General features: G+C 45.7%; 1 protein-coding gene across 2 annotated transcripts in view; it reads left to right on the top strand.

Annotated features, from left to right (window-relative positions):
- The first annotated feature begins 22115 nt into the window (after positions 1-22115).
- Positions 22116-23408, top strand: part of UBE2E1 (ubiquitin conjugating enzyme E2 E1) — a 75837-nt gene continuing 74544 nt past the window's right edge. The window contains exons 1-2 of one of the 2 annotated variants that reach the window (XM_033855260.2): positions 22116-22193; positions 23219-23403. In XM_033855260.2, the coding sequence (XP_033711151.1) occupies positions 23252-23403 (152 nt within the window). In that variant the 5' untranslated portion in view covers positions 22116-22193; positions 23219-23251. Of the gene's footprint in view, positions 22194-22251; positions 22268-23218; positions 23404-23408 lie in introns of those variants that run through there. The other variant, XM_033855261.2, reaches the window with a different exon arrangement.

Genomic DNA, 23408 nt, shown 5'->3' with positions numbered 1-23408 from the left:
TCAAAGTGATCAGCAATGAACAGTGGTTTGATCATTAAACAGGGTCCCGTATGAATCGTGGTTTTGCCACTTCTGATTTCCGTGACCTCTAGCAGGCTGTTGCAAGTCTCCCAGCCTCAATTTCCCCATAACTGAAGTAAAAGAGAAGAAATAACACTGACTCTTAGTTTGCAGGGATTAGAGGTCATGTATGTGGCTGGCACATTTTTAAAAAGTTGAAGGAATGTTGTCTATTCTGGTAGTAAGGACCGAGCAGAATATCTCCTCTCGGGGTAAGTGACTGACTGCTTCCCTAGGTCTGTGAGCCTAAATGGGCACCTCCCCCTTTGTCGATCTGTCCTCTGTGGCCTTGGCACCCTTGTGCAGACCCAGGCTGCCCCACCCACTGGTACCTGTCCCCCTGGCAGCTCCCATGCCTCCCCTGGGACGCAGGAATCCCCCCCATCCCTGTCTTTTTCCCTGTGAGACTCGCTTTCCACTGGGTGACGGTTAAACCCAGGAACCTCAGTATGTCTGGTCTAGTTGTGTATGACTGCATAAAATTGACCATAAAACTTAGTGGCTTAAAATGACATTTATTTCGCTCACAAATCTGCAACTTGAGCATAAACTCAGCTACAAAATTTGAGAGGAGTTTTGTGTGCCTATTCAGTGCCAGGCACCCTGAAGTTGTGGACATGGAAACGAGTCCTCCCCCAGGGGTGCCTGCCCACTCCCCCTCTGGCAGGTGTTCTACTCCTCAGCGAGGACACACCTCAGAAATTCCGGGTCCCTTTGTGGGGTGGGGTTTTAATCCAGGTAGCAGCTGTGTCTGCACTTCTAGGGACCTGCAAGCCCATGGCAAGGCAGGAAGCACTGAAGTGTGGAGAGGGTTTGGGTGGGACCTCCGTTTCAGAAATGTACCAGCAGCAAGTCCCACTAAGTAATTTCATTTGAATCCTGAAGCTGGAATTTCTTTTTCTCAGTGTTTTTTTTTTTTTAATTTTTGTTGAAATATAGTTGATTTACAATGCTGTGTTAGTTTCAGATGTACAGCAAAGTGATTCATTTATACATGTATATTAAATATATATATTCTTTTTATAAATTCTCTCCCATTATAGGTTATTATAAGATATTGAGTAGAGGGCTTCCCTGGTGGCTCAGTGGTTAAGACTCCGCCTGCCAATGCAGGGGACACGGGTTCGAGCCCACGTCCGGGAAGGTCCCACATGCCATGGAGCAACTAAGCCTGTGCACAACAACTACTGAGCCTGCTCTCTAGAACCCACGAGCCACAACTACTGAGCCCATGTGCCACAACTACTGAGCCCATGCACCACAACTACTGAAACCCACACGCTCTAGACCCTGTGCTCCGCAACAAGAGAAGCCACCGCCATGAGAAGCCTGTGCACTCCAACGGAGAGTAGACCCCACTCGCCGCAACTAGAGAAAGCCTGTGTGCAGAAACAAAGACCCAACACAGCCAAAAGTAAATAAATAAATAAATTTATTTAAAAAAAAAAAGATTTTAAGCAGGACTTAAGGTTTAAAAAAAAAAATCGAGTAGTGTTCCCTGTGCTGCACAGTGGGTCCTTGTCGTTTATCTATTTTATATACAGCAGTGTGCATATGTTAATCTCAAATTCCTAATTTTTCCCTCCCAGCCCCCCCTTCCCTTTTGGTAAACCTAAGTTTGTTTTCTATGTCTGTGAGTCTATTTCTGTTTTGCAAATAAGTTCATTTGTATTGCTGGAATTTTTTTTTAACTTAAGAAAACTTCGCTGTGCTATTGAGAGAGGAAACCCTAGGAGTTCTCATCCCACGTGAAGTCATACATAACAGGACAACTAGAGATCGTGATGAGTTCTGTGAAGGAATAAAGCGGGTGTTGAAAGAGAGTGACTGGGAAAGGGAAGGCTTCCCGGGAGAGGCGACATTTTTAAGAGACACTGAACCAGAGAAGAATCCAGCAAAGCGGGGAGCTGTAAGACTCCCTCTTGGGTTGACAGAAAGTAAGCGCAAACTCCTGGAGGAGGAAAGGGCGCTTAGCATGTCCAAGCAAGAGAAAGAAGCAACAGAGTGAAAGGCAGCTGGAGCAGGGGGAAGGTGTTGGTCTGAGAGCAGAGTGTTTGAAGTTGACCTTTGGTACCATGACTGGTGTTGCCAAGTCAAAGCTGCGACGGGGGATGGATGCTGGAGAGGGGGAACAAATTACTGACAGTCGGGGGTACTGAGAGACCCTGATGTGGGTGTCGAAATGACCAAGAATGGGGACAGGAGTCAAATGGAGAGGAAGACAGTACGCTGAGAAGGTAAACCTTCAGTGAATAAAGTACAGCAGGAAGGCAGCTGGTTGATGGCTGCGTGGGGCGATGCCAGGAACAGAGGGAAACTGACAAGACCTTCCTAAGTCATTTAGGTCTTTGAGAGAGAAAGGAGGTGGGATGGTTCGGCCATAGCTCTGGGGAGCGAAATGGACATCTCTTCCCCTCCCTGGCCTAATGGACAATTTTTTAACACCTCGAAAATGGTCTGGAATGACACGCATCCACCTAGAAGGGAGGGGCTCTCTGTGTGGCCCTAGACGAGGGAAGGGGTTGTGGGGATTGTCTCTTTTGACTCACATAGTTGTGTTTTGTTTGTTTTGAACAAGGAATGTCTATGCACCACGTGTGCATTTTTAAAACAATGAAAACAAAAGATAGGATTCATGGGGGGAAAAGCCAACATAAACACTACACCACCCCCATCACAACAATTAACAGCAGAATATTCACAGGCAATCAATGGGTCTCAGGGTAGACGGTAGGCAGGACAGGTTCCCCAGACCCTGGAAAATCAGCCACTAGACTTCTCTGACGGAGGAACTGGGCTCGTCTCCAGGTCACTGTTTTCGTACCAGAAATGAGCAGTAAGGAACCAGAATGGGTCCAGAGGGGCCACTATAATCGACTGGGTAGTTCATGATAGTCTCAAATTTTAAAAGGAGGTGTCCTTCTCAATCTATCATCTTAAAGCTTATCCTGACAAGATTAACAAGAATTATCTTTCCATCATCTCCAAAGAGAGTCTGCAAAATGTTGGATGCTTCCGAGAGGGTCTATTAAAGTGCAGTATTTGGGGGTGTTTGCTTCTCTACAGTTCCCTATCTGCCCTCCTTTCTGGAGAGATTCCTTTGTTGGTTCCCAGGAGAACATTCCAGAAGAACTGTCTCAGCGCCGGAATCTCTAAGAAGCCTCTGGGTGGAGTTTGTGGTTTCGGGCCGCTTGGGAGGAGCTTGCATCTCACACTCCCAGGGCGCTGGCTTTGCAAGGCCACCCTGACCCCCAACCTGCCCCCCAAGGTAAGGGATCCAGATCTTGGGGGGTGGGACCCAGGAACCTACACACTTTTAACAAGATTCCCTCGGTGATTTCTTCTGCACCATAAAGTTTGAGAAATATTGATGTAGGGGCTTGACTAAAGTTTTGAAGGGTAATTTCAGAGGCATGACATCCGTTCATGAAATAAATACCCTGCCTCCTTCTTGGGCTTGTAGCTTGACAGGTGCCATTCCTGAAATTCAACGATACACTTAATAAATATAAAGACGGAAAGGAAACTGTTAGGCTGGTGCATCATTGATGAACTTAGACAATTTTTGGTAAGTAAGCGAAACTGAAACGCAGCCTATCTGTCACGTTGAGTTTGCATGAAGCTATGGATTTTCAAAAAAAAAATGTTTTAATCAAGTTAAGAAAAGTCATCTCCCAAACGCCTGAGTGTTTTGAACCCTGGCATTTAAACTTTAGCCCTGTCTGAGTCTGGATTTTCCTTTGAAATAAAAAGCACTGTAATAAAGAATAATAGAGAGGAACACTGAACTGGAAGAATGGTGATGGAACTATAAAAAAATAAAATCATACCGTTGTTCTTTAAGAGTTATTCAATATTCACGAAAAAAACCCCAAACAAACAATTAAGTTCCAGGCAAGGTTCTAGGCACTGGACCACAGCAGTAGAGGAAACTAAACAAGCATCCTTGTTCTAATGGAACTTCTATTCTAGTTGAGAAGGAGATACATAAACAAATACATTAAATGTCATGTGATGAGAGATGCTATGAAGAAAAATAAAGCAGGGTTGGGGGTAGAGAGTGGGGCAGGGGATTTTTTGGCGGGGAGAGGGAGGGAGAGTGTTATTATTTTTAGGCGGGCCAGGCAGGGCATTTGAGCAGAGCCCTGAGGGAAGCGAGGGAGTGAGGCAGGGTGGAACCTGGGGTGGGAACAGGGCAGATCTGTTCAGGCAGCTCAGGTACAGTGATCAAGGGGGAAAGAAACAGGAGATGGAATCAGAAAGGTGGCTGGGAAGGCCAGATCACACAGGACCATGTCGATTTAGATTCAGATTTTGCTCAGAGCTGGACAGCCACTGGAGGGTTTTGGACAGAGCAGCGACTTGATCTGACTTGGGATTTGCAGATGCAGATGCAGAATGTTTGGGGGCTACAGTGGTGGCAGGAAGGCTGACGAAGGGGCCACTGCAGGAATCGGGGTGCACGGTGATGACGGCTGTAGTGGGGTGGCTGTGAAGGCCGTGCGTGTTGCCCTCCTCACTTGCTTGCTGTTGGCTGTCAGCTGAAGAGCTGACTCAGAGCATTTAGATTCCCTATGAAGGGGACTTCCCTGGCGGTCCAGTGGTTAAGACTCCGAGCTTCCCATGCAGGGGGCCCGGGTTTGATCCCTGGTTGGGGAACTAAGATCCCACATGTCGTGCGCACAGCCAAAAAAATTAAAAAAAAAAAACCAAACCAAAGATTTCCCTATAAAGACACGGCACAGAGCAAGTCCAAGTTCACCGAACCCCTTCTCTATTCAGGTGTGCCGTCTACCCAGTTCTGCTTTTGCCACTAGCCCTTCCCGGAGCCAAGCCTCCAGGTTGTAAGGGTCACACTGCCCCATCCAGATTATTCCAGCCTTGCCAGGGGTAACAGTGTCACCCCCAAAGCCCATTCACTGAGAAGATTCTACAGATCTCTCTGCTCCCGCCATTCCTGGAGCTTTTTAAGGTAAAGTCTCCTTGCTCCTGGGGACAACACCCTTAATGGGCAGATAATTTATGCATATTCAAATGGACAGAAAACTTAGTTTAGGAAACTGGCTTACCTAGAATATTATTGACCATGGTAAACCATAGGAAAACGCTTTCTTAAAATCCCAACATCAACATATTTGCAAAAGGCTAATAAATGACACAGGTAGCCCTCCCAGGGACGCTCGTTTGTGAGAACAGGCCTTCAAAGACTGCTGCAAGGAAGTAATCGCATGGTGGAATTTGAGGTGTAGGTGAGACCAAGGGAGAGTGGCAGGAGATGCCTCAGTTGTAGCCTTAGGCAGCTGCCCACCTTCTCTGCTTCCTTCCTTCTTTCATTCACCAACTCATTTACTGACCCATTCATTCATCGATCAAATTTACTGCATCCCTACTCTGTGCCAGCACAGTGCTGAGCGCTGGGGCACAGAGACTTGAAAACAAAAACGAAAAGCAGACAACTCCTACTTGGAAGGAATGTGCACAGCTGGAAGCCCAGCTTTCATTCCCTGTCCCACAGGCGGAGTCCCTGAGATGCCCAGAACAAACGTGGGTCCCCTGCAGGGCTCTGCAGTCTCCTGGGCCTGCCTGCAGAAGAGCACACCCCACCCCCCCCCCCACCGTGAGCTACTCGCTTGAAACACATGGGTTTATCTCTGAAACCCTCAAGCGCAGGGCAGTCCCGATCTTAATTCTTAAATCGAAGTAGAAGGAAATAAAACTAGATGGAAAGATATGATACAGCAATCCCACTCTGGGGCATATAGCCAGACAAAACTCTAATTTGAAGAGATACAGGCACCCCAATGTTCAGAGCAGCACTATTTACAATAGCCAGGACATGGAAGCAACCTAAATGTCCATCGACAGAGGAATGGATAAAGATGTAGTACCTATATACAGTGGAATATTACTCAGCCATAAAAAAGAATGAAATGATGCCATTTGCAGCAACATGGATGGACCTAGAGATTATCATACTAAGTGTATGTGGAATCTAAAATGTGATACAAATCAACATATCTAGGAAACAGACTCACAGACGTAGAGAACAGACTCATAGTTGAGGGCTGGGGGGAGGTAGGGGAGGGCTGGAGTGGGAGTTTGGGATTAGCAGATGTAAACTATTTTATACAGAATGGATAAACAACAAGGTCCTACTGTATAGCACAGGGAACTATATTCAATATCCTGTGACAAACTAGAATGGAAAAGAATATGAAAAAGAATATATATATATATGTATAACTGAGTCACTTTGTTATACAAAAGAAATTAACACAACATTGTAAATCAACTATACTTCAATAAAATTTACAAAAAAAAAAGCAAAAAACAAAAATAACTAGATGGAAAGAACTTTCTGACTCAGAGTCTGAGCCTAGGAAGGCAGTTTGAGTATTCACGAGCTTAAAGAATTTTTTCAATGAGAAGAGAAAAAAATTCAGGGTGCAAATGTATACATACAGAATGATCCCTGTTTGTAGAAATAATATATTTAATCACAAACACATACACAGAGAGAAAATACTGGGGGAAAAAATGCAACTAAATGTTTCCACAGTTATCTCAGGATAGTGGATTTATGGGAGAATTCTATGTTTTCTGTATCTTTATTTTCCAAATCTCCTATACTGAGTGTGTATTACTTCTATTATCACTCCAAAGTAACTTTTTGAAAGTCAGGTTTTAATTATGCCATTTACGTAGCGCCGTTTACAGAAACTTCAAAAAAGCTCCACAGAGACCTTTAGAAAGCGGCTGCTAAGTGCCACTGAATTCTCCAATCTTGTGACCATCTTCATTGTAGAAATGAGCAACTGAGCCTCCGAAAGGTAAAAAGCAGGACCCGTGAGGGTCAGAATAAGACCGTGGACCCAGGAAAGCAGGGGAAGGTGTAGGCAGATCGCCCAGGGGGAGAGGGTGGGTGAAAATGCAGATTGCAAACGCTGCAGGTCCAGGACCCCACAGGAGAAGCAGGGCCTGGGGTCAGAGGCCTGTGTTAGAACCCCGGCTCTAAGACTGATTAGTGGGAGACTCAGTCTGGATCCCTTGCTTCTCTGGGTCTCGGTTTCCTCATCTGTAGATCAGGAAGATTCATTTCTACCTCGTGGGGTGGTTATGAATATAAAACAGGAAGATGGTGTCCGCAGGGCATTTCACACAGTGCATGGTCCCCAGGTTACACCATACTCACTCCTCAATACCCGCCAGCCTTACTGGAATCTATCAATGCCTCTCTTATTCCAAGTGCCCCAAGCACAGTCTCAACTCACCCACATGTAGATGTAAATATTGTCTAAGGGGCCTCTGTTTGCAAGAAGGCCTGGGAAAATACTAGGTCTTTCTTTGCTGGAGAAACTTATTTTGCACTTTTTTAAAAAGGTAAGGGATCTTTGGTTGAAATGTTTGCTTCGGGGCTGAGAATTAAAATGTATGTTCCTGAACCCACCAAAATCATTTGCTGTGAAAATTCCAGTTTTAAAAATAAGTGCCAAGAACCTTGGAGGAAGAAAAGAAGACAGCGTTGTGGTTTGTTGGTTTGTTTCACAGATGCTTCAAGGGGTTTCCTCTTACACAGATGGAAGCAGGGGGTGGTGACAAACAGAAGAGGGCTACAGAAGACCCAAGGGAGAAGCATGGTTTATTCACAAGCTCCCCAGCTCACCGTGCTGTCCTTTCTCTAAGGTCTGCCTGTCGGCACAACGGGGCCTCCTGAGCAAAGGCTAATGGTCACGCGTGCTCAGGTAAATCCCAGCAAGGAGGAAAACAAGTTAGGATGGGCCGAGGACAAGTCACCTGAGTTTTGTTTTCCCTCGTTTTGCCCTATAAGGGTGGATGAGGAGGGGAAGGTGGGGTGCTGCCTCTCTTGGTTCCTGGACCAGCCACCTGGGCAGGTGCTGTGCTCAAGCCCAGCATTTCTCTTAGCGATTGCTGTCTCCGGGGTGATTGCATGGCTTGATTACACAATCAGGTTGTTGGCCATCCGTCTAGACAACCACGGTAGTGACGGCTGAAATGGAGACCAGGAAGAGCAAGGGGACTCCTAAGGTTTCTGGGGCAAAGAGCAGGGGTCAGTAAATGCAAGATGACGACAGCATCAGAGCACTGCCCCACGTGACCTTATTTGATCCTTAGGACAACCTGGGAAGGATAACTTTTTTCTATCATAAATGGTTTATTTGCTTTTTTATATTATTATGGAAGTGTTGGAGACATAAAAAATAAATAAATGATTGTTAGTCAAAGGCAACAGCTGTCATTATTTTGGTATTTATGATTCCAGATTTTTTTTTTTTTTTTGGCCACTTGTCTTGCGGGAGCTTAGTTCCCCGACCAGGGATCAAACCAGGGCCCTTGGCAGTGAAAGTGCCGAGTCCCAACCACTGGACTTCCAGGGAATTCCCAGTTCCAGATATTTTTAACGTTATAATGTAGGTTGGTTTTTTTTTTTTTTTGCGGGGGGGGGGGCGGTGTTTGCGGGAGGGAGGGATAACTTAATAGCATCGTCTTATAACAGAGAGCAAGGATGAGATGTTGTGTCTGGACCCAATCACACAGACAGTAAAGTGTGGAATAATATTGAGGCCTCCAAGTATGAAATGTGAATAAATCATATAATATCTAATACAGAAAAAAAAATAAACATTCCCCAATTTCATATGAAGTTTGGTGAAATTTATACTCTGGTCAGGCTGAGGCTGTTTTAGGCCGACAGCTTCCTATTTATGGACCTCTGTGTACTTTTCCATTTGTGACTGGTTTGGTAGTTGTTTGTCCATTCACTCATTCATTCATTCGTTTATTCATTGAACAAATAGTTACTGATCGGCTGCTGGGTGAAACGCGAGAGGATGGGAAAGGAAGACGCACTGCCTGCCAGAGCTTGGAACGGGGGAGAGGAAAAGGGAGGGATGCCCAGCAGCTGCGGACACCTGGGTAGTGCTGAGTCCTCAGGGAGGATGCCCACAGGGGCTCCGGAGGGCGGGGCGCAGGGGGCCCCTCGGCAGTGCTGAGAATCCTCTTCACAGGAAATGTGAATCTAAGTCCAGCTTCTAGAAGCTCCGTTTTGCAACTCAATTCCTTGCGTGGAGTTGTTCTAGGTTCAGCACGAGGCACTCTGCTGCGTTAGGACTTTGCATGTTCCTAGGGGTTAAAATTCGGTTGATGGAAGTGGTAGTCACTATTCTCATCCATGCGCGGCCAGGGAAGTTGGGCCCTGGAGTCAGCCCTGAGTTTGAATTCCGACTCTGCCTCCCAACAGCCGGGTGACTCTGTTTGAGTTACTTAATCTCCCTAAGCCTCAGTGGTCTCATCTGTAAACTGGGGGTAATAAATGCATCTGCCTTAAAGGGCTGTTGTAAAGGCTAAGTGAAATAATGTAGATGAAGTGCTTAGGACACAGTAAGCAATCATACATCCCAGCTGGTATTTATAACACTGTACAGCCCCCCAAAAGATCATTTTTAGTAGCTTTAGAGTGGAAATAGGCTATGCGAAATTTTCAAGAAACCATGTGTTTCTTTTTATAACCATCCGGGCATGATAAATGATATTTTTTCAACTTTGTGATGCAGTTACCTTACCACAGCTTGCTGAGATCTTCACTAGTGATCTTCGTGTCTCTCTCCCATATTAGACTGATGTATATATATTTTAAATCTATTTCAAAGATCTTATTGGCTTTTATATGTTATTGTAAATATTTCCAGGGTTGGGATTATTACACTTACCAAATTAAACATATTGTAATTCTGATATTTGAAGTAGAATGAAAAGGCTGGGGGGGGGGAACCTCCTAGTGACTTCAGTGGCAAAAATCGTTCGAAGAATGCACACAGTTTTCACAGCTATCTTTACTGTGTGTGGACATAAAACGTGATGGCTCTGGCTGAGGGTTCTGGGGGTTTAGATGCCACTTGCCAAGTATGATTTCACACCTTGGAGAGGACAGATGGTCATCTGAGAGGTTGAACCCAGAGGACCCACTGATGGCCATGCCTTTTTTAGATTGCCTTACGCACAGCCTTTAAAAAAGAAATCACGTGGTCATCATGTTTGGGTATGATTGACCAACTAATTCTCTTGATTCAAACATCCTGGGGAAAAAAAACCCCAAAACATCTTTTACAGAAACAGCAGAACAGATCCTTCCAGAAACCACAGGGTCTGTTAATATTGTTTTAGGACCAAGTGAAGCCATTTGGAAATCGGTATTTAAACATTTTTATGAAGTGAGCCGTATGTCAAATGAAACAGGACAAAAGGAGCAGAGCCACGAAGAAGCAAATACAGAGTATCTGTATATGGCATCGCTTAATATGTCTTTTCCTCTAGGCAAAGTTTTTACTATTGTTGATGTGATACCTTTTATTCTGTTGTCAGAACCACCAGCGAGCGCAGGTAAGTAATAACTGATTCTGATTGTTATTTTATATCCATACTGTATGTCTTCCTCTGTAAATACCTGTTCATGTTGTGGCTATTCAAGTAATAGGATAACATCAGTGAGAGTCTGAAAGAAAACAGAAGAACATCCTCTCCATTCGCTAATGCAACACCTGGTATTACTGTGACAATACTTCGCTTTTTATACGGTACTTACGTGATTTCCCATTTCCCACGTGGGCTCTGCGGTCAGGCTGGTTGCGTTTGCATCTCACCTCCTCTTCTCACCAGCTCTTTGACCTCAGACAAATTGCTTCAACGTGTTGTGCCTCAGTTTCTCACCTGTGCAATGGAGATGATAGGAATAGTACCTCCCAGGTTTCGAATCCAGGGATCCAACCAATCGCAGAACAGAAATATTTGGGGGAAAAAATTCCAGAAAATTCCAAAAAGCAAAACTTGAATTTGCTGCGTCCTGGCAATTATCTACATAGCATTTACATTGCATTTACAACTATTTCCATAGTAATTTACATGGTATTAGGCATTATAAGTAACCTAGAGATGATTTCAAGTATACGGGAGGATGAGTAGGTTGTATGCTTATGCTACACCATTTTACATAAAGGAGTTGAGCATCCTTGATTTTGGTATCTGTAGGGATCCTGGAACCAATTCCTACCGACTGTATGGGTTTTGTCTCTAGCAAGAAATTTGAAGCACAGTGAGGCTAAATGACCTTCACAGGTTCTGAATTCAGGGCCAGTGGTATTTTTTAAGACACATGAGAGGACTTCCCTGGTGGCGCAGTGGTTAAGAATCTGCCTGCCAGTGCACGGGACACGGGTTCGAGCCCTGGTCCGGGAAGATCCCACATGCCGCGGAGCAACTAAGCGCGTACACCACAACTACTGAGCCTGCGTTTCTAGAGCCTGCGAGCCACAACTAGTGAAGCCCATGCGCCTAGAGCTGAGCCCGTGCTCCGCAACAAGAGAAGCCACCGCAATGAGAAGCCCGCGCGCTGCAACGGAGAGTAGGGCCCACTCACCGCAACTAGAGAAAAGCCCACGCACAGCAACAAAGACTCAACGCAGCCAAAAATAAAATAAATAAAATTATTTAAAAAAAGACACATGAGAAATGGTACATGTTTCTGCTGCTCAAGAGATGCCTTTTAAGGGAGAAGTCATTGCCTCTTGATGTGATGCAACGGGAAGTATGCAGGGTCACCTATGACTGGACTGTCTTGCCCCAAATGTTTAACTGGAATGAATCATACCTTTCTACGAAACCTCGAATTTACAGGATACAAAAGGGATCAAGGGGTCACGTAAACGGTACCACAAGAAAAAACAAGCAAATCCTGGACGTGGGAACATTCTGCAATACAAACTCGTTGTGTCTTTTCAACAAGCCAATGCTTCAATTAAAGAAAGGCAGGAGAGGTGGAACAGCTGAGGATGTTTCTGGGTTAAAAGAGACAAAACAAACCCAATGTGCATGGTGTTGGATAGGATTCTGATTTGAACCTAAAGGGAAATCAGGGACTTGCATGTGTACAGAATATTTAGACAATACTACAGAGTTATTGCTAGTTTTGTCAGGTGTGATAATGGTTATGTGGTTATTTTTTGAAGAAGCAGGTTGAAGAATTTAGGGGTAAATTGTCCTGATATCAGTTTACTTTAAAATGTTTTAGTAAATAAAAATACATAACAGGGGAATTCCCTGGAGGTCCAGTGGTTAGGACTCCACTCTTTCACTGCCAAGAGCCTGGGTTCAATCCCTGGCCGGGGAACTAAGATCCCACAAGCAGTGCAGCACAGCCAAACAAACAAACAAAACACAGATATGAAAAATATGATCAATTCTTGAATGTAGGTAGTGAGGTGAGTGTACGGGGATACTTGTACTATTCTTTCTACTTTTATGAATGTTTGAAATATTCATAATAAAAAGGAAACAAACGAAATAGACAGAAGTGGAGCTTTTTAGAAAGCAGAAGCTGTGTGTTAAAAGTTGTTGCAGAGATGGCCTAGCACAGCACACGTCCAGATGTCCACGCAGTGATGGTGACACACGGGACAGCTCTGCCTGCCACATCTTACACATCAGGTATATTTCATAAGGCAAGGACACGAAAGTCCCATTTAAAAAACAAAAGTAAACTAAAACACCCTATACTCCTAAGGAAAGCCTCTCTAGCCATTCCTATAAAGGGCCAAACCTAAACTGTCTGTGTAGTATTTAGATGTGCAATAAATAAACAGTGGGATGGTATCAATAATAATACGTGTGTTTTATGTAAACGTATTGGAGCACCAAGCAATTTTTTTTTTTTTTAATTAAGAGGGTGGTTGATGATTTTGGTAAAGATGGATCCATAAGTGGGGACAGAACTAAGAAAAATCTATAGAATTTGAACTCCCGATTCTGGGCTCTGCTCTAAGCCACTCATTTACAAGTGAGAAAGTTTGAGCAAAGTAAATGTATTCACCTCCAGGTGCATAAAATCTTGATTTTACTCTCAAGCCAAGTTCAAGGAAAATCACAAGTTTTCATTTCATTCTCTAGCAGTTTCCAAAAATAACATCTCAGATACATACCTCTTAGACCAACCCACCATCCCAAGGATTTATTTTAAGCGAAGGCAAAACCGGAACTAAATAAATTCTAATTATCGGAGCGTAAATCTCAGTCTTCGAAAGGATCCTTCTAATTTTTCCGCCTCTATCACTCAAGGACACAGCAGTGCCAAGGAGTGACCCAGAGTTGTGAGTAACTAGCTTTTCCACTGTTGGAGGGTTTCTGAATATAAATCTCTACTTTATGTAATTATATGAAAAAAATCTGTTTTCAAAGAAAAGGTATAGCTTTCAACCCCTGAATATAGTAAAAATTTAGAACTCTAAGAAGAGGACAAATATTACCCCAATTACCGAGTTCTAAATCTCTCTCCTAGGTTGGACAGAACCTGAACAGCTCATAGATGTTGCAAAAAAAAATGACCTTTTCAAACCAAAACTGCCGATTATGATGGTGTTACTACTTCTGGGAATCCAATGTGTGACTCTTACAGGAGGGAAGAAACACGTAAGGAGACTAAACATTTGCACCAACATTGTCCATACTTGTCCATACTGTGATTGACAAGCTTCCTAGAGAAGTTCCTTGCGCTTTAAACTTCTTTGAAAATCCCAGCTTGCACACCATCGGTTTCCTTTCAGGACTCTTGATTTAACACTTTGAAGAGGCCGGACTAACCTGCCATCTAAAGAGAAAGAGAATGAATTCCGTGTAACAGACACAAATCCTCTGGAATGATCCTTCACCTGACAGTTCTCCAAACAATTTAAGTGGGAGCATCAGGTACTTGGGCCATTCTGACTCACTCATGGAAAGAAGAACGTTTCTGGTCAAACCCAAATGTTTTCTGACTTACCTGTTTGTTCGGGCTTTTAGAGGCTTGTGCCACCCTGACCACCAATCAGCAGGTGGCCACACAGCTCCCAGGGCGTGGCCTTGGGCTGGAGCTGGAATAGGGCAGGGGTCCCCCCCTTGCAATTTCCCAAGCGACAGGAAACAACCCAAAATAGTATACAGGTTGGCTGCGTGTACTTCCAATTTATTAACTCTGGAACAGCCAAAGAAAGTCTGAGCTCACTGGATTAAGTCCTGAAAAATACTGATTAGACCAGGACAACGTGTTAGATTCGACCGATGATAGCTTAGGCCATGCCAGGCCCTGGACTAAGCAGTTTACAGACATTTCTCATTTAACCTTCTGAAAAATCGTTTTTTTTTTTTTTTTCCTTTTGGCCATGCCACGCGGCATGTGGGATCTTAGTTCCCCAGCCGGGGATCTAACCCGTGCCCCCTGCATTGGAAGGGCAGACTCTTAACCACTGGACCGTCGGGGAAGTTCCCCGAAAAATCTTATGTGGATAAACAACAAGGTCCTACTGTATAGCACAGAGAACTATATTCAATAGCCTATGATAAGCCATAATGGAAAAGAATATGAAAAAGAATGTATATATATGTATAACTGAGTCACTTTGCTGTACAGCAGAAATTAACACAACATTGTAAATCAAATATACTTCAATTTCAAAAAAGAATCTTATGAAATGGGTTTTATTATCCCAGTTTGTTTGGCAGGTTGGAGAACTTTCCAGAGTTCACTGCTAGTCAGAGGGAGTGTGGATCTGGAAGGAGGTCTGCTCCTTCCCTAACTGCCCAGCCCTGCGCTCCTCCCTGAGGTGGTGGAGTGGGGAAGGGTGAGGCAGGGGAGGAAACTGAGCGAAGCTGAGTTACAGTGCTGTGTTCATCTCTGCTGTACAGCAAAGTGACTCGGTTATTCATATACATGCATTCTTTTCCATGAGGGTTTATCAGAGGATATTGACTATAGTTCCCCGTGCTATACAGTAGGACCCTGTTGTTTATCCATCCTATATATACATCTGCTAATCCCAACCTCCCACTCCATCCCTCCCCCAACGCCCTCCCCCTTGACTACCACCAGTCTGTTCGTAAAGAGACTTCTTAAAGTCAGAAATGAGGAAGGGCATGTAGGAATCTTTGCTTCCAGCCTCACAGTCACGTGGGGCAAATGTCTGTCCCCACTTCACTGTAAGATTAAGGATGGCCTTCAGTTCAGTGAGTGTAATTCAGGAAGCAAGGTGCGTGTATGTGTGTGTGTGTGTGTGTGTGTGTGTGTGTGTGTGTCCGTGTCCGCACACATGTGCTGGATTAATGATTCTGTGCCCGGCCTGATGTCCACGGCTGAGGGGATGTGGCAGACAATGACGCAGACCAGGTCCACGGAGAGCAGTGCCGGGTGGACAGAACGAGAGCGCGCTCGCCTCCTTGGAGTTTACCTCTGGTTGCTGGGGTCCCCGCGGGCGCCCCATGTTTGAGATGTGGATTTGTCTTCTACAAGACCCCAAAGTCCACTTGCATTCCTCCAAGGGAGAGGTCTTGGTTCTGCTGCTAACTAGTTGCCTGACCTTAGGAAGCTCACCTAGCATTTCTGGACCTCAGCTTCCTCCCCTGTTAATACAACAGGGCACACTGGGTGTTGCTCTCCAGAGCTCTTCCAGGTTGGCATTCTGTAACCCTGATGTCAAGGCTGGGATTCCTTTCCATGCTGGGGGGCTAGGAGTCGCTTCAGGCCTCATCTTGGGGCCACTCGTGCTTCCCCGGCATCAGCAACACAGACCCCACACGTCCCTTATCGAGGGCTTGCTGGTGTAATCACACACCTGTGAATGACGGAACATTGGAGAAGGTGGGATAGGGGAGAACAACACTATTAAAACCATGGATGGTGGTCATTTCCTGCGTTCTTTTTTTTTTTTTTTTTTTTGCGGTACGCGGGCCTCTCACTGTTGTGGCCTCTCCCGTTGCACAGCACAGGCTCCGGTCGCGCAGGCTCAGCGGCCATGGCTCACGGGCCCAGCCGCTCCGCGGCATGTGGGATCTTCCCGGACCGGGGCACGAACCCGTGTCCCCTGCATCGGCAGGCGGACTCTCAAGCACTGCGCCACCAGGGAAGCCCATTTCCTGCCTTCTTTGGTTGTGTATTGCATGCCTACCAAGTGCCAGGCACTGTTCTAGAATAGTTCTAAGCAGACATGTTCTCCGCTATCACGGGATTTAAACTCCCCGAGCTTCAGCATTAAACAGTGATTAATGAGCACAGAGAATTAGGAATTAGGAGCTGCTTCCCTGAGCCCAGACTCCTCTGAGGGCTTCTTCCTGGTTTCCTGACTTCTTCCCCTCCTTCCCGGCTTTTCTATCGAACTAATCTTCTTAAAGCAGCCCTTAGGCTAAAATACCTCTAATGTCTTTTTCTTGTACTTTTATCCTGTAATGAAATCCAGGCTTCTCAGCTCACCTCTGCAAATTCGAGGTGACTACGTTTCACCCTTCCAGCCACCGCTCACTTTTCTAAGTCCTTCAAACAAATTTGTCTACTCACGGCCTCCCCAATCACTTCCTGAGTTTTTCTGCTTCCATATATTTTTCTTCTTTAAAGATTTATGTTTTTGCTTTTTTTTTTGATGTGGACCATTTTTAAAGTCTTTATTGAATTTGTTACAATGCTGCTTCAGTTTTATGTTTCAGTTTTTTGGCCTCCAGCCATGTGGGATCTCAACTCCCTGACCAGGGATCGAACCTGCACCCCCTGCACTGGAAGGCGAAGTCTTAACCACTAGACCACCAGGGAAGTCCCTAGTTGTTCGATTTTTAAAACGTAGTAAAAGAAGGCACACTTCTGTTAAGAAGTGAAACAGTACAGGGATATGTAATGAGTTGGCAGTCTCACCTCCATTTTCCCCCATTTCATCCCTCTGAGGTAACCACAGTTTTTCCCTCCAAATTTACAGGAAAGTCACAAGAATAATTGATACAGAGAACATTCTTCCACATATCCTTTACCCAGATTCACCGATTTGCAACATTTTGGCACATTTGTTTTCTTCCTCTCTCTCTCTTTCTAACACACATATTGTCATCTGTTTTTCTGAGCTATTACAATAGTTTTCAGACATCCTGCCTCTTTACCCCTTGATGTTTCACTGGGTATCTCCTAAAAACAAGAATATCCTCAGTATAGTTGTCAACCTCAGGAAATTTCACATTGATACAATACCTTTATCAAATCTAACTTCCATACTCCAATTTTTTCAGTGGACCCAATTATGTCCTTTATAATTGTCTTTCCCATTTTCCATCCAGTACAGGATCTGTTCCAGGATCATATATTACATTTAGTTCTCATGTTTCTTTAGTCTCCTTTCATCTGGAACCTCAACTTGTGTTTGTCTTTCATGCCAGCGACACTTTTGAAGAATAAGGGCCAATTTCTCTCTTTTAATTTCTGATAATAAAATATTTTGTATTTGATCATTTGTGTATATTTATATTTTAAAAGTAAAATGTTTTGACTCTTCCTGATGTTTTCCATATCTTTTTAAATGTCATTTCAGTCCCTGGTGATACCTCTCCATCTTTTCAAATCCTACTTGTTCTAGGTTCAGTTATAATCCCTTCTTCCCTGGCCTTTGCTGGAGGCCAGAGGATACCCCATAGACTTTACGTCTGCCACGCACCGGCACTGTGCTTAGCATACACAGGGCCGTTAATACATATTTGTTGATTAATTGATTTGGGGCTGAGACATGGGTACCGTCTGCTGCAAAGACAGAACGCATCAAGCAGGCTTAGCAAGTCAAGATGGGTATCTTTGCTGCCAATTGCTTCTGGGCCTTGTAATTATTGAGGTAACTTTTGGATTCAAAACTGGATCCTTGATTGTAGATTTGCCACACCATGGAACTGTGGGGAAGTTGATCCTTTTTTAGAAAGTTTCACAATAGACATTTAAGAGCGTGAAATAAAAGTAACTTTCCATACTATTTTATTCCTCCAAATTTCAGGAAACTGAAATAGTGTTCAGTTCAAGAAAAGGTTTCGGAGACTAATGAACCAAACAGTATATTCGAATACAGTCTGTCCTTACGTTATCAAAAACGTATAGGAGGTTGAAGGCTAGTGTGTTCAGAGGATAGGCCCCTCAGAGGAGATGCTAAATTATAAACTGAGAAGAAGGCTTTCATACTAAGCACTATCGGTTTGTCGACATCAAACCAACATTTTTGCCCTTGCCCAAGAAAGCTTTAGACTTATCAAGTCTTGGTAAACTGTGAAAATCACATGGCTGTTCAATGCCTCCATGTGGTAGAAAAAATAATTTAGCTCTGTCCTAGCTTCCTGTGAGAGCAAGGTTCAGGACCAATACAGTCGCACAATGCTTAGGGTCCTTCAAAGGGATCAGTGCTTTTTGATAAAAAGGCCTGTGGAAGAACGACCCGAATTGAAAATAAAAGCCCCAGATCTCATTAGGCTTCATGAATTGACCCTTCTTTGCAAACCTTCCTTATCCTTCTGTATAAGGAATGGCTTTTTCAGCAAAGGAGCGTCATAAAATAAAACAAGTGGACTGAAATCCACAGTGAACCCACCTTTTCAGAAAAGCTTTACAGAAATTCTTTTTACATGCCAAACATAAGGTTTTTTTCTTTTGACAAAAAACAAACAAAAAAGGAAATCCTTTCTATCCAGCCATAGGGTAACTTAAAAATACATATATGTATATTAACAAATGTTAATATATTATTAACAAATTTGCTTGGCAATTCTTTGGATGTGCAACTGGCCAAAGAGCACGGTCACTCTTACGAAATATTTGAAGTTCCGTGTAAGCAACAAGCCAGAAATAGGTGTGCTAGAAAGTCAGACGGGGTCTCTTTCTTTTGAATCAACCGTGTCATTTCACCTCCTAGGGATCAGTCAATACCTTCATCTTCAAGGGCTTCTACTTAAACGTACTTGATACTCTAAAGATGTCTTGAAGAAGAGGATTGGATCATTCTGAGAATCCGGAATAGGCAGTAATAAAAACTGGAGCCCACTTTTTCAAAGCCCAGGGACGTCACAGTGTTGCACCACATGGCCTCTGTGGCTGAATGCGTCTTTTAAATGTAGATTGAGCCTTCCTATCAAAGCAGCCACTGTATATGGGCACATTAGCCCGCACTTGACTTCCCCAGCGTTGGGGGCAGGGGCCGAGGGATATTGTCGTGGTATATCCTTTGGTTTCTTTAGGATAATATAGCATGAGAATGTATTACCTACTTAAAATATACCCGTCAATATGAAATAAAGAAATAATAAGGATTATTCTCAGAATGGGGAGTAGGGAACTTCAATAGGGGTCATTAATTGATTCAAGTCAATGTTATAAATTCAGTGATTCCCTTCACTCGCTTCCATTTTTTTCCACTTTCCCACCTGTCTCGATTGTTAATATGTTCTTTAAAATATTATCAGAATTCTTTTATATTTAATATATTGTTCTTCAGTGTAATTGAGACTCTTTCCATCACCACCCCCGTCCCCCAGCATTGCCAGGACTGGCAAAGTCATCGTGGGCCACAGTCACAATTCCGCCACTGACTTACTGCTTGACCTTGGACAAGACACGGTGGCTTCCTTTGCCTTAATTTCTTCATCTGCAACATAAGGAGTCTGAACTCAAAGCTGTCTTAGGCCCCTTCTTGGAAATAAAATCCTGTGATTCCTCAACCCGATCTTTCTCTTAGAAGGTTTCCTATATTGTCATCAATTCTAAGTCATAAAGACCCCGTGTCCTAACAAAATTCCTGAGAAGTAAAATAAGGGTGGGATTATTAATACTCTGAGTAACAGTTAATAAACCACTTTTTACTATAGATACACATTTGATCCTTCTTACAACCGACCAGTGAGTACAGCGCAGGTATTGCCCTTCTTAAGCTGAGGAAAGGGAGGCTTAGAGGGGTCAATTTATCTCCTTAGGCCTTGCAGCTAATAAGTAGAGAGCTAGAAGATTACAAATGAATTATTATATTTTTATGACGGAGACAACTGTACATGTAAAATAATCTGAATATAAAAGAATAGTCTTTCGAGAGCAGCGGATTCTTTTCTAAACATTTTGAGGTTATCGTTCCCCCTCGGCAGGTCATTCCCGAACCATAAAGCACTAACCAGGGTTAGAGATAAGAAAGACTAGTACACAAAAGAGAGCTAGTGTCCCTCCAGACTAGCTTGGGAAAGCGCTTCCCTATAGAGGAGGGGCCCTCCCATTACATGATTTATTTCCCCAGGGACCAGTCTCATCCAAGCATGAACAATGCAACACAAAATACTACGTTCAGTTTTTTTAAAAGTATTATTATAGTTAGTATCCACATATATGATTTATGCCAACCAAAGTTAAAGAAAAAATTCATCCACCGTCCCAGTCACATCAGCAAATCAAACCTCTTCTTCTCCTGTATTCTCTGCCAGCTCTCGTCTTGATACATATATGAGTTTTTACTGGTTGTACTCACAGTGTGGACATGTATTTTAAAGTATCAGGAACCCAAAATTTTCGTAAGAGGAAGTCTCAATTTTAATAACTGTCTTCAGATTATTTTTTTCATGTTTGCTCATTGTTTTATCTCGAATTTATGTTTTTTTTTTTATCAGAAGTACGAAAAGTATACAACCTGGTTTTAAGGAGATTTGGGGGCGTTGTTTTCAAATAACATACAACAGGAAATGTTATTATTTTTATATCCTCTACCAAGACTCCTGAAAGCAAACACACGCCTGGCATCTTTTCAAAATTTCTAGGCATTTGAGTGACTGAGGGACTGCTCCGAGGTAGGAGGCTGAAACGATGACGGGTTTTCCTCAGCTTTTGGACCCCTTGATTCTATGACAGTTCTTGGTAGATACAGCTTTCCTGGTAAGGATTGAACAAGAAGTCTGCACAATTACTTTGAGTTTTAATAAAGTTGGAGTTTCCTGTTGAGTGCTAGAAGGGGTTGAGGTGGGTGGTAGTAAGAAGTGGATATGCCACCGGCTTTATAGCTTGTGTTGTCCTGTGGTAACTGAAGCCACACTGTTGCCATGGAAAAGGATGGTAATTTGAATGAGACAATTTAGAGTGGCCCATGGAAATCTGACTGGACAGCTGCTGAAAGCACCAGACCTAGTATGTGTGACACCGCACCTATCTCTTCAATTCCCTTCAACTGAAATGACCAATAAGTGAGAAACTAAATTGTAATTTGATGGCTTAATCTTAAAAAAATCAATCTTCGTAAAAATACTAAATAAGGAACAATTCAGAAGAATTAGGACTATTATAGAAATATTATGATTACTTGAATAGCATTTATATCGCCGCTGCAGAAGGTACAGCAGGCCCCCAAACTTTAATCCAATTTCCGACACCAAAAATTCTAAATCCAGTCTCCTTCAGTAGTAGAGGGTTAATTCCCATTGATTTCTCGCATTTGTGAGGCTGTCACAGTCGGTTGGTTTTACCTGTCACGAAATCCTTTGTATCCCTTTTATAAAACACCACCTCTTTCTATAAAAAGTGACTGGAAGAATCCACAATCGTAAAATTGCACGTGCCTGAGCAGAAAACTCCTATCTTGGGATTTTCTCACAGGCGTGCCTAAACCGACCTCTGCTCCTGGAAGGTAAGTTGCCAGAGGGAGAAGCCAGGGTCAGCCCACAGGAAACCCTGTTGCAGGATTTCTAATTTCCCCCTTAAGCTGATCACTTTTTTAGGAGTTCCCGGGCATTCTCTAGTCCAAAGTCCTGGCCACCAGGTTACCATCATTTTTTTTTTTTTTTTTTTTTTTACCGATTTGCCATCCCCGCCCCTTCCAGAAGCCCTTTTGGGAAGAACTGACTCTCGTGACTGCCCTATTCCATACAGTTCCCGGCGCCCCCCCGCCCCCCCGTCTCGAAACGGCTTCCCCGCTCCAGCCCAGGAGCCGGGGGTCCCCAGACCACTTGAGAGGAAATTCACAGCCCTCGCCCGCTGGCTCGGCGTCCCGGGTGGTGAGGGCGCTGGGCTTCCCGGGGTCCCCCGAGCGCTGCTCGCGACCCGCCGGAGGTGTCCAGGGGGCGGGGAGCGCGGGTGGGTGGGACCGGGCCGGTGGGGGAGGGGCGGGGAGGAGGAGGAGTGTGTGCGAGCGTGTGTGGCTGGGGGAAGCCATTGCCTGTTTAATAGTTGCTGTTGCTGCACTTCCGCTTCTCTCCCAGCGAGAGAGAGACACGAGTGGCCAGGCCCAGCCGCAGCCGCAGCAGCAGCCGCCGCGGCGGCACGGAGCAGCCAGACACAAAGAGAGGTACGGGGATCCCCCCCGCCGCCAGCCGCCCCCCGGCCGCGCCGCCGGGCCTTGGGGACACTCCTCGCCGCCGGGTACGGGGCCGGAGGGTCGGAGAGGGGCCGGGCCCGCCCGCGGGGGATGGGCAGGGAACCCCGGGCCGCATGGGGTGCGGGGGCAGCCCGCGTCGGGGGCGGGGGGGCGCCGAGGCTCGAACTGTCAGCGCTGCCCCGGGAGCCCCCCGCTGGCCGCCGAGGGGGCCGGGAGCGGGGGAGGGGAGGCGGGGGAGCCCCGTTTTCCCCCGGGGCGGGGGCCCGCGGGGATTAACCCCTCCGGGGCTGACGGGCTCATTGTTATTCCTCCGCCAAGGAGGCCGAGTCCCCCCCCCACCGGGGGTGCCGATCGGGCGTGTGCTCGGGACCCCCGCCCCGGCCGCGCAGCCCCGAGCCGGACGGCCGAGGGGCGGGCGGCGCGGAGGGGCGTCGGGGCGCGGCGGGGGCTTCGGGCCTCGCCGCCTCGGCCCCCCCGCTGGCCTCTCCCTTCCCCCACCCTGGCACCCGCTCCCCGTCTCCGTCCCCCCACCCTCTTTCGGCTTCCTCTCGGCCCTCCTCTCTTCCCGACCTCGCCAAACTCCGCTCCCGGCCCCCCGGTCCCCCGCGACCCCCGGAAAGCCGCCGAAAAAACAGCCCGAGGCCGGTCGGCCGGTCGCCGGGACCTTCCCTGCCCGCTCCGGCCGGGCGCCCCGCGCCCCCGCCCGGCCGGCTGCTCCCCTCCCTGCCCCGAGGGGAGCCCCGGGGGGCGAGGGAGGGGCTGCTCGCTACGCCCCCGACCGTTTTCCCACCGCGTCCCCCAGTTGGGGCCAGAGATAAACAAGCAACGTCCGATTTGCAAAAGCCGTGATGGGCCTGAAGACTTTGGAAAGCGAGTGGAGGGCGGTGGGCGGCCGGGTGCACCCCGGGCCAAAGCCCTCCTGACAGCGCCCGAGTTCCTTCTGTACACTGGCTGCATGGTTTTTGTGTTTCTGTTTTGTTTCCCTCCCCCTGCAGGGGCTGTTTGCGGGGTGGGGTGGGGGGTTCGCTATGTCGGATGACGATTCGAGGGCCAGCACCAGCTCCTCCTCATCATCGTCCTCCAACCAGCAAACCGAGAAAGAAACAAACACCCCCAAGAAGAAGGAGAGTAAAGTCAGCATGAGCAAAAACTCCAAACTCCTCTCCACCAGCGCCAAGAGGTACC

The sequence above is a fragment of the Tursiops truncatus genome, chromosome 4 (assembly GCF_011762595.2).
Source record: "Tursiops truncatus isolate mTurTru1 chromosome 4, mTurTru1.mat.Y, whole genome shotgun sequence".
Taxonomy (NCBI): Eukaryota; Metazoa; Chordata; class Mammalia; order Artiodactyla; family Delphinidae; genus Tursiops; species Tursiops truncatus.
Note: the sequence above shows the minus strand (reverse complement) of the source record. Positions and strands in the feature narration are given on the sequence as shown.